Source organism: Anser brachyrhynchus (genome assembly GCF_964034855.1).
Source record: "Anser brachyrhynchus genome assembly, chromosome: 16".
Taxonomy (NCBI): Eukaryota; Metazoa; Chordata; class Aves; order Anseriformes; family Anatidae; genus Anser; species Anser brachyrhynchus.
The window spans coordinates 5,700,701-5,717,103 of NC_137734.1; the positions used below are offsets into that span (position 1 = coordinate 5,700,701).

At 36.6% G+C, this 16,403-nt stretch overlaps 2 protein-coding genes across 2 annotated transcripts in view; one reads left to right on the forward strand and one right to left on the reverse strand.

Annotated features, from left to right (window-relative positions):
• ANKRD60 (ankyrin repeat domain 60) overlaps nt 1–16,403 on the forward strand; it is a 299,161-nt gene that overhangs the window by 36,488 nt on the left and 246,270 nt on the right. The gene's annotated exons all lie outside the window — the stretch shown is intronic.
• The window catches only part of LOC308178946 (uncharacterized protein), a 43,507-nt gene that overhangs the window by 7,525 nt on the left and 19,579 nt on the right, over nt 1–16,403 (reverse strand). The window contains exon 3 of the mRNA XM_080558232.1: nt 2,032–2,194. Within this exon, the coding sequence (XP_080414358.1) occupies nt 2,032–2,194 (163 nt within the window). The remainder of the gene's footprint in view (nt 1–2,031; nt 2,195–16,403) is intronic.

Sequence of the window (16,403 nt, forward strand, 5' to 3'; positions counted from 1 at the left end):
ATGTTTCCATGAAAACCATGATGATTTTATTTATTATTACTCAAGAAAATGAAAAGAAATTTCCTAAGTATGTGGAAATGGTCATGTATGTCTCAAACAATGCTGCTGTGTTTCTGCATTGTAGAAAGCAGTGGCTGGTTTAACAGTTATTGCTACCTCTGTACCTTTCTGCTGATGGACAATGTAGACTGGCCTGTAATCCATGGAATGTTCTGTGAAAGATATTTTTCGAAAAGATAATCAATATTGATGTCTGGAAGGCTGTTAGAATAAGCCTCTGCCTGGAGAATGAAATTCAGTTCCTCAATAGAATACAAAGAGAAAGAAATGCATCCTGCAGCAATCTGTTGTGTTTTTTTTTTTATAGTAGCTGTGGGAGGTCATGGGATTTAAAATATTTACACTGTCATACTTAGGAAATCCAATGATCCTAGGCATACTTAGTTGCATTCAAAAGACTCAATATTTAGACATATGCTCCATAAGTAATGTTGCCATAGTGAAGAATGATTGTACAGTCACTGTAGTAGAAAAACTAATGCAGAAATCAATTTAGTATTGATATTGGGAAAATATAGGATGTTGATATTGAATTTAGGTTAGGATTTTACTGCTTTTTGTTTATCCTAAAATAAGTGACTTTTTTCTTTACAGATTTGGAAAAGGGCTTATTTTTACCAATAACTTTATTCAAGGTTTGGCAACTTTCTTTGATCAGATTTGCCATTCTTTATGTAAACTGCAGCTGAAACATAAGCTGGATGGGTTCTTCCCTGTAAGGATAATGAATGTTTAACTAGGTAGTGTAACAGGATATATGCAGTAAAAAGGTAAATGATGAAGCATCTTAATGTAGCTATAAGCTTTGGTCTAATGAATCTTTGACTAACCCAGGTTATGACATACAATTTAACACACATGTACCCCAACTCAGTGAAACAGCTTTTCAATAACATTTTACATAATACCCACTCATGCAGGCTTTCACATTAAAGTAATTAGGGGGGAAAGGGAATCATAAGAACAGAAAGAAAGTTTACTCTTCCTCTTCATAGTGAAAGCAAATGTGTTTTTCTCCAGAATCTGCCAAGCCTGTGTTTTAATGATTTAACAGATGGAGTTGGCACATGTGAACCTGGAAGATGCATCTGTCTGATTTTTCCAGTCTGAGGATTTTTTAACTGCATTAATAGCACAGACGATGGTAAAATATCACCTCCCCAGGCTGCTTTGCTCTCCTAACACATAATGTCTTTTAAGAAAAAAAGTGATAGGAGACTGGGGTGAAGAAAAGGCCAGAGAAATGAGGATTTGAAAAGTTTAATATTTTCAGTCTTCACTGCATTAGGCTTTTAAGCCTCTCACTTTGATGAATTTTGTGTCTATGGTGTGGAAACGGAAATTCTACCAAGGCAGCTTTATCTGTGATCTCAGGGTTCTGTTAATTACTTGCTTTAAATAAATAAACAACATTTAAATAAGGAGACTGATAACCACTAGCGTTTTGTCCTTTATGATTTAAATGACTGTGATTTAGTATTGTACTTTGATATTTTTTTGCTTATTTCTGTTAATTTTTGCAAAGGTTTTGGTCATGTATAACTTCAGGTTTAGGAATCTCATTTAATCACTTGTACTGTTCTTTCAAGCAGACGTGTGAATGCTTAATTGTTTTAACTGTTTGAACGAGGGCCCTAATTTGAATTTCTTTATTTTAGGTTGTAACCCTTAGCACTCACCCAGACTTTCTGCTGAAATCAGTGGTAGGGCTACCAGTGTAAAGAGCCTGAAGGCCATGGGTTAAAGGCCTCAGTAGTGTGTGGGAGCTGACTAAAATTACAGGCCCTTCGTAATGCTTCTGCAGACATCTTCTAAGGGGAGGATTGTCCAAGGGCTGCATCAGGCATCTTATTCGGATAGCACTTCTGTAAGCTGTCCAGTTGGGTACACTAACATTACAGCAAGCTCGTGTGAGGATGTGCCCAAAGGAGGGCACCAAAGCTGGTGGAAGACCTGGAACGCAAGACTTACGAGGAGTGGCTGAGATCCTCCGTTTGTTCAGCCAGAGCAGAGGAGGCTGAGGGGAGGCCTCGTGGCGGCCTGCAGCTTCCTCACGAGGGGGAGAAGAGGAGGAGGCGGCGCTGGTCTGTGCTCTCTGGTGACCAGTGACAGGACCAAGGGGAACGGCATGGAGCTGCAACGGGAAATTCAGATTGGATATTAGTAAAAGGTTCTTCACCCAGAGGGTGGTCAGGCCCTGGAACAGGCTCTCCAAGGAAGTGGTCACGGCACCAAGCCAGCTGGGGTTCAAGAAACATTTAGACAACGCTCTTAGACTTGTTTTAATTTTTTAGGTAGTCTTGTGTGGGACCGTGAGTTGGACTCGATTCTTGTGTGTGCCTTCCAACTAGAGATATCTATCCTATGATTCTGTCGGATATGGAAGGGCTTCTCAATCTGTTTTCAAACAAAAATGTTGTGATAAAATGTAAACAAAATTAATCTGTAGTGTGCTGTGAACTGTCCTGTATTCGCTTTAGCAGCATATATTTTTTTAGTTCATTTCAACTTTATCGTACAACTTCTGGGAAAGTAGAAAATGGAAAGAGGAACAGCTCTCATTGTTGATGAAGTTAGCACAGATATGGCTTTTTGTGTTGATTGAAGCCTGTACATGGAAATTTTGGAATAAAAGAATCCAGGATAAAGCAAAGCTTAATAAGCTAATGTTATGAATTGCATGTTAATGTAATCCTTCACTGGGTTTCTGCTCATTTTTAGACATCATTTTTCTATCACTGGATAAGAAAACCTGTCAAGCTCGATGTTTTCACCTGTTCCAGAGGTTCTAGGTGTTTAATGCTCTGAGCACAGACAGTGACAAAGTACCTCAAAACATCAATCATTGTTTTTAGACTAATGCACTCAATGGATCAAAAGGCTTTTGCTTTCAATTGTGTTTGTATTAACTGAAAGATTCAATGATATGAAGTTGTGTTATCCTACCATATGCTATATGTATGCAAACAACAGCAGGTCAAACACCAAGGCTGCCTTCACTTTCTTTTCTAGTCCCAGCTAGAAGTAGTTAGCTTGCTGCTTTCTAAGGCTGAAGCCTTAAGCTTTGACATTACAGTCCTTGGGGAGACAACGCTTGCTGAAATGACAGCATCTTTCCCTAAAAGCCTTAGATGAACTTGAGAAATGACAGGTTCTGATATCTAGGTCATTAAAGCTGGTGGAAAATTTGGCCCTATTTTAACCACTCATCCAGCAATTCTGGTGAGCAGTAATAAGATTTCTGAGTTCTCAGGCAACTAGGTGTCAATATGAAAGTTAATAAGGAAAAGTACATTTAATTTTCCTGTCCAAAGTCATAGACAAGGTTTACAAAAGTTGGGGTTTAGAAAGTGAAGAACTGTCAAAACCAAATATCTGATTTAGCTTCACTGTAAATTTTTCACAGCAGGAATTTTGGTTGTTGATTTATGAATGTGACATACCATTTTTTTTTTGCCTATACTGAAAATAAGCAATAATCTTCTGTTCATTAAACAGCGCATTGCAGTTTTTATCATTTATTCTACATCTACGTAGAGGGTTTTCTTTTGATGAAAATGGAATTATTCAGCAATGTTCCAATTTAAAGCCCAAAGGCAATGAAATGACTGACTTCTGTACAAACTGAATGAAGTTCTACTATAGTTAGGAAACAAAAAATTGTAAAAAAAAAATCTGATGACAGAAGACATTACAGTTTGTCTTTCTTGGGGTTCGCACTATAAGAAGCACATAACAGCGGAGACATTGTAGTCCTCATTCAAAATAGAAGCTATTTGTTCATGGGCAAGAATTGAACTCATGAACTCAGAATTTTCTGATACTTAACTTGTATTTAACATGTTTAATGTGAAGTGAAGGAAACTCTACACTGCCTTCGTTATCCGTGGGCTATGCACTAAGAGGGTGGGGACGGGTGTTGTGGCTATACCTGCTTTTGGAGATTGGGCGCCAGATACACGACTGTCTGTATTTTTCTTTTTACTTTTTTAATGGTGCATTTTATGAGTCCTGTGCAGAGGTCTCATGGGTACTCCAAAGACTTTCAGAGAGCAGGAGGAGTACTGTATTATAGAGCTGGTTAGGCATAATGTAGTTGATCCATTTTAATGAGGGGGATTATGTTGATTCAGGAAATAAATATTATTTCACAATGAGTGGGACTAGATATTTTTCCCGTCTGGCTGAGAGATTCCGAAGGCTGTTATAACTGCAGTTTAGCCTGCCTGCTTTTAGTTAAATCTTTTTGAATGTCATGGCCGGATTTTGATCAGGTCCAACAATGTGTCCTGAAAGTGAAGTGCATTTTGGTAGCTCTTTATTTAGGATTTTTGATAGATTTTTGAGTGAATAGGGGCTTTTAAATATATCGCATGAAGCATGATGGGCTGGATTTTTTTATTATTATTTTTTTAAAATTCTAAATCATGTAATTGTTAAAATGGACAATTTTAGTCACATGTGTCAAAATCACTTCAGACAATTTTTGGAACTAAATTATAAACATCTGTCAAAAGTTTTAATTCTTTGTGTATCCACGAAATGCGCCATTTCAATTTCTATGGTATGAGAGATTCATCTTCTTTCTGAGTCAGAAGAGCATTGTACCAGATTCCTATTATAATTCTATGCATAATAAATCACTGTTTTCTGTAGTTTAGCACAAGCAGACAAAAGTATGTACTTACAATCTTGGGTCAAATGTAATAATTGCTTTAAAGGTTCATGACTTAGTTGTAAGTTGTTTGTCATTTAGTTGTGCTATAATAGTTCTGATACTTTCATTGTCAACAGCTGCCACTGGCTTCACTTACAGAGAGATCTGTCTGGCTGCCTCTAAGATGGATGTCTTTTCACATGCTGGTCTTCTGGTTGAAGTTAGTGAGAGATGTGTGTGTCTGTGCAGAATTGTGAATGCTGATATTTGAACTTCCAGAATGTTCCTGACTTTCCATCCTTTGCAAAATATGTATTTGTATATGGTGCATCCAGCTTGGCACAGAGGGACGCATGTATTTCTGTGAAGTGCTTCATTTGCTTGGGCTAGGTGGGCCCTCTGTATATATGCCAGTAGCACATGTTCTGTAGTTAGTACGTGCTCTCCCATAGGTGTAAATTGCCTGCTATTTATTCATATGTGCTGCCAAAAAGCTTTGTCTCTAACTTTTATGGGATATCATCTTATTCCCCATTTAAAATTCAAAGGGTCAGGAACCAGCTACTGCATGTTGAGTGAAGTTAGCACACTGGACTTCCTTGGCATCCAACTTCATCTAATTTTCGTAAAATAGAACATTGCTTTATCACTGGTAACAAACGCCAGCTCTACATGTGTTATTGCCTTTCTATCTCCAACTTTGTTTTTTGTTCATGTGCCATTTGTGCCATTGGATAAATGGGTACTGGGGCTGCAGTCCTGAATAGGTAACGTGTTATATATTAGAGGATTTTACAGAATTAATACAGATTACATATTAATTATTCTGTAATAACAATTGCAGAATTTTGATGGTGGTTTCTGAGTTTGGTACAGAATCTTGAATCTTGAATTTAAAGAAGGATATCAAGTGTATTTTCTGTTGAAAAACAAAAGGAAAAATTAAAATGACAATGAAAAGGGCAGCAAAATTATTGAAGATGCTCTAGAGCTTTTTTGCTGGAGGAAAAGGTCTAGTCATACAGCTGTATGTCAGAAATGAATGCACAGTCATGAGGATCGCTTATTGGTGTAATCAAAATCAGATATGCAGATAAACATAATAGGATTTACTAGTTCTGATGAGAGATATTACCTCTTTGCCTTGTCCATGTATTTAGATGATTATGACTAAAAGAATAATATCAAAAAATGTACAGTTACATGTATTTCTACTTCCAAAAATCTGTTTGGAGTAGATGCAGATACCCCACCTGTACTGACTGGTAAAATGTGAACTCTGATCACTTGAGGGAGAAAGTGCCTTATTGTTCTGAAGCTGTCTCATCTGTTTCCTTCCATCTTCCCAGCGTCATCTAGTCTTGATGTCCCAATTGGGACACATTTTTCAGTCAATGTACTTCTTGGGACTGATTCTCCATTTCCTGCTCTGTTACATAATTTACGTGCCCAATTTTGCACATCTAAAAATTAGATATGTAGATGAAGTGAGCTTTCAGTTCATTTCACTTGCTCTGGACAATCAAACATCATAGGATTTGCCACTCTTTGGTGGTACCTGTTTCTTTTGACAATGAGAGCTTAGACAATCAGCTTCAAATAGATTCATAACTTCTGACTGAGGTTGTGTGTGATTAGCCTTACTTTTTCTATCATGTAAAATTATAAGTAGGAGGGTTTATTAATGCTTTTGCATTGTTTTAAAAAAGATTTGAGACAATGCAGATTCAAACATATATTTTAATAGTCTTATTCTAATTTATGCAGAATGAGGCTCTTCATTTTTTAGTGAATCAGGGAAGAGTACTGAGAAACTTGTCTTCAGAAACATTAGAGTCCTGGAAAGAAGAGGATGCCAATTTTCTGCAAACACAGGACATTGAAAATATCATTGCATTAACCATAGCAAATATCACTAGAACTGTTTGTTTTGTTAATGCCCTTTTGTATTTTAACAAATGGCTGTAATAATTTTCTTCACAGTTTTAAGGTTTGATTAATCGGTTCATTGTGTTCTTTCTTCAGAAGAAAACGTGTTTCTGATATCTCTTGGCATGAGTGACATATGGGTTCAAGCTGAAATGATCGAGCATCCATTCACTTAGCAAAACAAAAATATGCCTTGGCACTCTGCTCTTCTCTGCTACTATTCCAGCCAAATTTCAATTGAAAGAGCGATGTGGTTTTTTTTTGTCATTGACTACGGCAACAGTACTTCATCTGGATGAGATTCTTCATGAAGTGTGGCACACAGAGTACCAGCAACAATTAGAAAGATGATATTTCTCTTGCAGTGCTCTCTACTTCCAAAGTTTTTAATGTTGCAGCTCAGGACACCAATAAGTAGAAAAGGTTGGTGGAAATACCTGAAAATGTTCAAAAACAAACAAACCCCCCCCACACCTACCTATCCTACCTATATTGAATGAGTTCTTTATGTCCTTTCTAGGTTTTTCTTCTTTCAAGTTTTCTGGTTGTTATTTTTCTTTTAAAAAAATCTGTTTGTTTTTTTTTTTTTTTTTTAAATCATCTTTCCTGAATTTCTGCTGTAGACGTTTATCTGGTTGAGCTTGTGTAGCAGCCAATCTATCCTAGTTCTTAAATGTAAGGATAACAATTTGTCTCCTTCATGAAACCAGTAAGTAACTCGGGAAAAGAAAAAAAAAATCAAAGATATTATTTCCTTAAAGACTTTTGCCCAAGTGGTCCTCATGAAAATAGGTAATGTCCTCTGAAAGACTATTTAATACATGTTCCATTTTTTGTCATATCTGATAAGGCACTAAGCGTTTGCTAAAAGTTGCCTTCTTTAGAGTGCAAATCTCTTTGGAAAAATGCTTTTCCATCTTATGTACACCAAGACAAAAACTCTGTAAGAATCAGAAGTCACGAAAGGAGAGCTGAGCCTGGGTCAGGGTATGGTTCGTCTTTACGAGTGTAAAGGCTTACAGTAGACACCTACAGCTCACTTGTCATTTTGGGCTCCTAATTTTAGTCTTTGGAGAAAGACAGGCACTTCTAGGGCCTAGCTCACCTTAATTTAGATGAAGTCAGAAATTCAAGATAGGTGAGGTGAGTCATGTCCCAGAAGTGCCTGTCTTTGCTGACGGCGAAGCAAGTGAAGATAATATTAGACCAGTTGTAGCTTTCTACTGTATAACTGAGATGAATTCCACCCTTCGGAGAAAAGAGATTTTCTACTATTGAGGGATGTTTTCATTTAAAAATATTAACTGCATCATGCAAATAAAGTATAGATTGTGCATGTTTTACATCCAGTCTAAGAAAGATGGAGTTAAAAATTGCATTGAATGCAGGCGGCTGCCTAATAACTCCAACTAAAGTGTCACGTTTGGAAGGTAGAAACATGACAGGTGAACATGTACAAGCCGTTGTACTCAGTGCCATTAACTCCTAGAGAATAAATGGAATTTAATATTAAATGTACCAATAAGAAAAAAATCCTGAGGATATTTTTATATCTACAATCTTGATTATTGTTTGTGCTGACTACCAAAGCTGATCTGCATGTTTTTTTCCCCTACCTGTCTCCTGTATAAAGAGAGACTTCATTGGAAATTTTAAGAAACGTCTGAGAGATCGTGATTCTGTGTCAGTGTATTTGTTGTACCAGTTGGTGGTGGTTGTTGTTGAGAAACTGTTTGTACTCAAGCATGGAGTTAGACTTTTTTTTTTTAGTAATCTGTTTATTAAATTTTTTTTTTTCCCAAGGAATAGAACAGTTTGTGTAGAAAAAGAAAAGGTTATTCAGTATGATTTTATAAACCTCCAGTTATTTGACAAACCGGTTAGAATGATGACTTGGCAAAAACAACTTTAAAGTGAATTAAGACTATGCCCCAGATATAGCCCATGCTTTTACAATTATTTTTTTAAAGAGCTTACATCAGCTTTAAACTAATCTATGATCCGAGAATTAAAATGTAGAAGTAATAAAAATTGTTGAAACAGAAAAGATCAGAAAAGAACAATAGTCCTAGATGAATTTTCTTCCTTTCTTCAGCTTCAAATTTATGATAGAATTAGGCTTAATTTAGTTTCTCAGACAGCAATTCCTCATTGTAATTTAGAAAGAAAAGAACATGCCTAAAAAGAAGCAAGCATTCTCTGTTTGCCATCTAAGTTTATCTGGAAATAATGACTACATACTTCGGAGGGTTTATGTTCTGTTCTGTGTTCGGTCTACAGTGGGAAGTTAGAGCATGCTAGGTGAGAAAGTTATGCTGACCAGGCCCTTCACTTCTCAGTCTTCTGCTTTTTATTTTCCAGTGACCGAGCATGTCTACAAGGAAGCTTATTTCATGCCAAAAGTAAAGTTGCCTCACACTTGATGCAGCTTGGGTTAATGTGTTTTGTAGAAAAGCAAACACTTTTACAATTTTAACATTTCAAATTAGCTTTGAAAATGTGCTTGCAAACTAGGAAAGTAAAATTATAAAGCCAAGCAGTTGGTTACAAAAATTCCTCCAAATGTTCCTTTGCTGTTTGTCACTAGTCCCCGCTAAATTGTGAAAAATTAGAAGGTGCTGATTATTAAAGGCACAAGACATTCTATTTCAAGGTTTCTTTTGCTTGGGATTTCTTACTATCCCATTTGTGTTTTGAGTGGAAGAGAGTTGTTTTGCATCTAGATCATGGGTCTAGATCCGATGCGTCTAGTTCAGGCAATTTGAGATCTCTCTGAGCCTAGACAGGGAATTGTTGTGTTACTCTGAATAAATTAAGGCTTTTTTTTTTCTCCTAGAGAGAGAGATGGTATAACAATACCTCCTTACTTCCATACTATTTCTCTGGTATCCTCTTGGGTACTGACAACAGAAACTCCATCTCATTCTGTGTTATATAAAATCTAGGACACAAGGAACGTGGTTTCACTGGGGACATATAGGTGTTACTGTATATACTAATTACAATTAATAACAAATAAACCAGGCTCTTAATTTCCAAATCCTCACTCTCCCTACAACTGTAATATTTAGTAGTTTAGTGTTCTAGCAGCCAGATTATAGTGAGGTACTTCAAATGTGAGAACTCTGAACATTAATCTGGAAGGTTCAGGCTGACAGCTGGTGATTTATGAGATGCTCAGTAGCAGCAAGGCCGCACTGTAAAGAACAAAAGGGAGATTGTAAGATCTTGTCTGATCCATAGATACAAAGGAAACTGCTAGGAATGGTGTATTTTGAGCTTGAGTTTTTTCTTATCTTTATCTTTAAAAAAAATAATTAACAAAGAAAAGACCAGTAGAATCGTACTTTCTACTGTTTCAGGTACTCTGCTGTTCATATGTAGAAGGATTTTACAAGTATACTAGTCACTAAAAGGTATGTGTAGATTAAAAAAAAAATGAAACAAAACAAAAAACAACACTATTTGAATGCAGATGCTAGGGGAGAAATGCACCCCTAATGCTCCTCAATGAAATTTATTTTTCATTAAGTTTTTTAGGCAGAATCCTAACTTGTTACCTTCCATTCTCTGACCAGCATCTTGTTTGTTAATATGGCTGCATACAAAATGAAATCGTAGTTGCACCAATATTAAGGCTCTGTGCATTGTCAACTCAAATGAATAGTCTTTTTATTCCTTTCTACTCTGTGCCTTTGCTTAAATAGAATTTAAAGACAAGTATTGCTATTATTAGTATTGCATGTCTTGTAATGGAGCTAAGTACAGGCCACTATTAGACTGTGCTGCTTGCTTTAGAAACAGGAGACATGTTCTAATTGCTTACAAAATCAAACAGAGCTTTCTTACTTCCTCCTGACAGCCAAATCGATTTTGATCCTCTATATGGGGTGTTTTATGATAAAAACAAGACAGAACAGATAAAGCATTATATTGTCTCCTTAAGGTAGGTGGTGACTGAATGCAAAAATATTAACCTCTGTGATCAGAACAGTCTGTTGCGTGTTTAGGTATCATGAATGCTAAATCGACAAGCAAAGGTTCTGAATCCTCAGCTGGCGTTTATCAGGAGAGTGCTATTGCTGTTGTAGGAAGGATTGTGATTTGCACTGGATAATGGTTTGGTGTTTTCTCTGAGCATTTCTGTTGATGATTACTGCTACTGGCTGCATAGGCTGGATTAAGCCATTAGCAGAAAGGATGAAATATTTAAAAGGCAGGGAAATCAAATTCCAATCAAATTGTTCTTGGTTGCAATTTCTGTGGGCTTCAGTGAATGTTACCCTTACTAAGAACAAAGCCAAGTACATTCACTGAGAGAGGAATGAAGCTTAACTCTACTGTCCAGTTTTGATCTCACTTTTCTCCTTCCATCTCTTTTTTTCACAGGTAAAATGAAATGACAAAATGAAATTAAAAAAAAAATAAAATCTGTCATTAAATATCTCTCCTTTCAAACCCTAAGAACCTGCGTATTTCGTACTGGTCACAAATAGCTCAGACAGTGCTCTGCTTTGTTTAAAATTATAAAAGAAAAATCACATGCTAGAGGTTGAGCAGGTTGGTGTTGCTGGTGTAGAGTGCGAGATAATGAAGAGGTACCCAAATGAAGAAGGTCTGCCAGGTTTTGCAATTGCAGTTGCTTTTACCCTGTTGTAAAATTTCAAAGGATACATTACTTGTTCTCTTTAGAGAGCCTGTGGCTTTAAATAAAGTATTTTAGTTAGTGTTAGGAAATTAACACCTTTTTTTCTGTTACTATATATTATTTTAATTACATTAATGTCTAATGTCCTAAGTAAACTCATGGGCAAAAATGAAAATAAACTTCTTGCCAGAGAAACTCCTGTACTTTGAGGAGAATACACAGTGGGGCAGAGCTCATATTTGTTTATCTCTCTCTTTTTTTTTCTTTCTTTCTCTCTTTTTTTTTTTTTTTTAACTATTGACACAACTAATTCACCTTTTTGAGTGTGTGGTAATTATTACCCTTTCATAATGATTACATTCCAGGCGATGATTTCCAAGTACAGTAGCTCTTATAATAATAAGATCTATAACATTCCTTGAGACAAGAAAAAATAACAACCCTTCAGTTTAGGATTCTTCATGTAATAAGGCCAGCCTGTATTGAAACAAAAACAAACAAACAAACAAAAACACAACAAAACCAAAAAAAAAAAAAAAGATTTTATTAACCTCTTTTAAATATACAGTTAGAAATATCAAATCAGGTGTTGCTTTTTTGTATGATGGCCAGTTAACTACCCCAGGCTTCGCATATGAAGCAATTGCATTTGAGTAACTTAGATATCTAAAGCTGAAAACATTGCTTAAAACTGATACTGATTCTTCCACAATAGCCATTTTAAACTCAAACAGAACATAAGGTTCATCAGGTCTGGCCTTGAATCTTCATGAGCATTCATTTCAGTTAGGATTTACATTTCTTAAATAATGAACCCACAGCAGCTAGCTCCAGCTCAGAGATGTTTGTTGTCTGATTTAGTGGAGTGGTCCAGTAATGAGGACAGTGCTTGCTAATCCTGAGAATGCCACTTTGCTGTCGTAGGAAATATGATTTTCTTTTTAATAGCGTGCTAGCTATAGCAGAAAACTATTGTTTGTGATGGTTTTGAGAATGCAAGATATCAATATTTGTAAAGGTATATTAAATTGCAGGCACTGTGACCAGAAAAGTCCTTGTGTCAACTTACGAGAAGAATACGAGAGTACTGACCCAATCTGTGAAGTCTTTCATCAATAATTTGAATAAGATTTGTCTTTCACTATAATCAACAAACAAAAGAAAATAATCAGCTAATAGAAGCTTTTAGAAATAAAGTACGAGTGACGAGTGACGTAAGAGAAATGAACAACTCGTTCATCATGACAATGTTGGCTGCCATCTCTGTAGTGCTAAACACTCTGCGAGAAGACAAATACTCTCTGCAGCACAAAGTGTGACTGAGTGCCTTTAAGGCATAGAAAGTGCTAAATGACCTTTCAGCACTTTAATCACTTGACTGGGTTGAAAAATTTTAATGAAGGTCAGACGACTGGAAAAATATCATAGATGATAGTGTAAGTGGCAGATTCTTGACTGCTATGTGCTCTGTCTGATAGTTTTTTTTTTTTTCAAAAATGTTCTTGTAAGGAGTGTCTTTTTTTATCTCTTTTTTTTTCTTCTTCTTCTTTTTTTTTTTTTTTTCAAATAGCATATAGTACGTTAGCACAGTGATAGTAACAGTATCCTAATGAACTACCTGGTGCTAGGTGGTGAAGATTGGTGATTCTTTAAAGCAGTGTTAGGTGTAAAAAAAAATAAGAACTTAAAGATCTTCTTGGTGTTAATTGTTTTTATTATTCTGTTTGAATGCCTTTAATCCTGTTCCTACTGTATAAAATAAGTCATTGGTATAACTACAAGTGATTCTGTAGGCTAGTTGTGGCCTTTATAATCTGGGCCAGAGAAAATAGTCAGTTTGGCTGTATGCTGCTTTCTGAAAATGTAGTGTCTTTGTTGGATTCCCTTGTGAAGTAATATCAGGAAGTGTAATCCAGCTACATCTAGACCTTACCCATAGGTTGCTTATCCCTACAAGACATGTTTTAATTAATGACAATAGGGAGCCTCCTGGGTAATTTTTTGTGGGCATGAATCAGGTGATTCTGTGGTCCGTACTTAAAACAAAGAATGTAGAAAAACGAAACAAAAGGCAAGTAACTGAGATGAAAGACTGAGCTTTCCCAAGAGGCTGGGATGAAGCTCTATTAGAAATTGTAGGCAGGTGACGTGTTGAAGACAGGCTTGGAAGGAGAGTAGAGCTTAGAGTTTTAGGCTTGACTTCTAAGTGGAGTGGTTGAGTGTAACCCTAAAGGAAATAAGTGAGCAAGCTTAGAGGGATATTCTGGACTGAAGAAAGCATGAGTTACATTGAGTTACACTGAAATTATGTTACATTGAAATTACGTTAATAGTTTTATTTGAGAAGCTTAGCTGGACATGAAGACCTTTGCCCTCTCATCCTTAACTGTAAAACTTGAATGCAAGTTTATTCAACTGGGACATGATTGGTTTTAGTTCTTTCTTTCTTTTTTTTTTTTTTCTTTAGTTGGTTTGTATTTTTAAATACAGAAGAACAGGGAATTGTCCACTACTGCCAAGAAGATGATAACCAAGAGTAAAAGATGAATCACAAATTGAATATTTGTGAGTAATGGATCCAAGGCCTGATGATAATCATTTTTCAGAGATGATTGACCTGGTTTTGTGCAGCTCTGCAACTAGAAATATTGGGGATCATAGTGCTGAGATTACACTAATTTTATCTGTTGGTACACCCTTCTGGCTCTGCCTTGCATGGGCATACTGGCATGGGTCAGTGTTGGTAACTTCTGAATTTTCCAGTTCTCTGGTACAGATGTGCCCATTCTTTGCTTATGGGAACCATTATTTTTTGATATTGTGGAGATCCAGTTTACATTTACATTATCTCATTTTACAAGACTACATTTACATATACTTTATGACTCCTTATGCTGTAACTTGAGAGTTGCTTTATTGTTCCTTTTCTAATTGGTACAATGAAAGCAGTCTGTAGAAGCATTAGTATTAAACATCAGAAGACAGTTTTCTAAGTAGAGCATGCCTGCATCTGATGAGCCATGCGAGAGAGTTGCAGGGAAATAGGGTCTATGCTGGCATTAAAAAATAAAAACATCCCGCCTTATTTGAACAGAAAGACAAATGAAACATTTGCATCCTTGGTAATTTGGATGCTGGCAAAGCAGCCTTGTTTGTCAGTCCTTTGACTTCAGACACTGTCATATAATTTTCACTCAGAAGAATACATACCAAAGAAAAAGGAAGGCAAAGTATGTTTATTATTTCTTTACATGTTCAGTAGGAAGCCAGTGATTTGTTATTCAGACACATCACATTGTTATGCTACGCAATGCAATACCTCGAAGTGATAGGTCTTGAAAGATGAAAATGTGTCTCTGTGGGACAATCACTCTCAGGGCGTTCATCTATCAGTTTGCATGCGTGCTCTTACTTTTTACAGATCAAATATGAACATAAACAGTAGGAGGCTTGTTCCTAAGATGAAATATATAGTCATAGCATCCTTAATATTTTGTGTTCCTCAGCACAGACTGAATATTGCTGTATGACACTTGGGATCTGGGCTTCAGAGGAGCTTGTGCAAATGTTGCCTTCAGTTTCTGTTTTGTAAATTCATTCCTTTTGCTTCACTTCTTTTCCACATCAAATATAACATTATAGAAATGAAACCGTGTCAGTTCCTGGATTCAAACTTGGTTAGAAGCCATGTTGTGGACAGGTCTAGACGTTATATTTTCTACTTTGCTAACAGGCTGGTATCAACATACTGTTAAGTCATTATTGTGATGTTTTTGTATACTTGAGTTTTTTCTCAAATCTTAACTTCTTGAATTCGTATGACTATATGGTAGTTTTAGTTTCCATCCCAATCTGTTTCTAGCCATTATGGCTGCTGAGAAAAACTGGAACTCAGAACAAATAGAGAAACTTTTTTAAATAAAATAAAAGTAAAAACTGTTGATTGTGCTGACCATCATTTTTTTCTGAATATGTGCAGACTCCTAAAATCTCACTGTTTTGTGGATGAAGTTCTTCAGATTCAGAAAGAACTTGTTGAATGAAATTCAGCCTGGAGCAGACATTGTACAGAATGTTTCTGTACCAGCATGAGTACTTGAACAAGCATGCAAATGAGCAGAGACCTTTAGTTAGCTGTCTCCACAAGGGTGAATTTTACCTAGACAGTGTGTTATCCCAGAAGGTAGAAACAGCTGCTGTTTTTGTGTCATAAAATAGAAAGTAACTTCAGGGACTCAAAGTGACTGAAGACCCAGAAATGGAAAAAGGACAGATGAGGGAATGGCAGATTGCTACAAATCACAGTCTCTGGTTAATGTCTTCTGGGCTGTTCAAACAATTTTACAATTTTTACTAAATACAAACTCCCTGTGCTTCATTGATGAGAACAGCGTGTATTTTATTTTTATGCCCAGATCTCACTGAAAGCCAGTGCCACCTGGCATAGACGCTGTCTTGAAGCTTTTCTTGTTCAATTCATTCAAGGCTTGATTTTGCAGCTGCTGCTGCTTTAAGTGCCCCTCTCTCAGGATTCTGTGTCTGCAAACTGATTCTGTAAACCTTGCTCATGAACTGCAGAAAGCAATCTTTCAAAAGGAACGAGATGACATTTCATGTGAGACTAGCCCTCGGTAGGATCTTGGAAGAAGCAGAACCTACAGTTTGTTTGTTTGTTTTTCTTTCTCTCTCTCCCCCCTCCTTCTTATTCTGTAGCTTCAAAAACAGCATTTGGGAGAGAATGATTTTCCATACCCTCTGACTCCCCAGGGAGGAGTTGGTGTGGTTTTGAAAACAGTTGCAGTTGCCTTTGCATTACAGGCTTGGCTTCATTGACAGAAATTATCTCTTCCTGAGGGAGCAGCTGGGACTAGGGGGAAACACATCACATGTGCTTCTTCTAATAGACCTATTTTGCTTTTTGGGATTGTTAGATGATTTTTCCAATGAGCCCTTTTACCATATGACTGCTTCCTAACCTCTGTGGCCAGGTTAATGTGTTCAGCTGAGTGTCATCTTCCATTATGATTTGTAACAGCTGTGTCACTGGAATAACCTGATGGTGTTTTGATAACAGACATGCCCTTCCACATCACACCTGAAGGCTGGGCA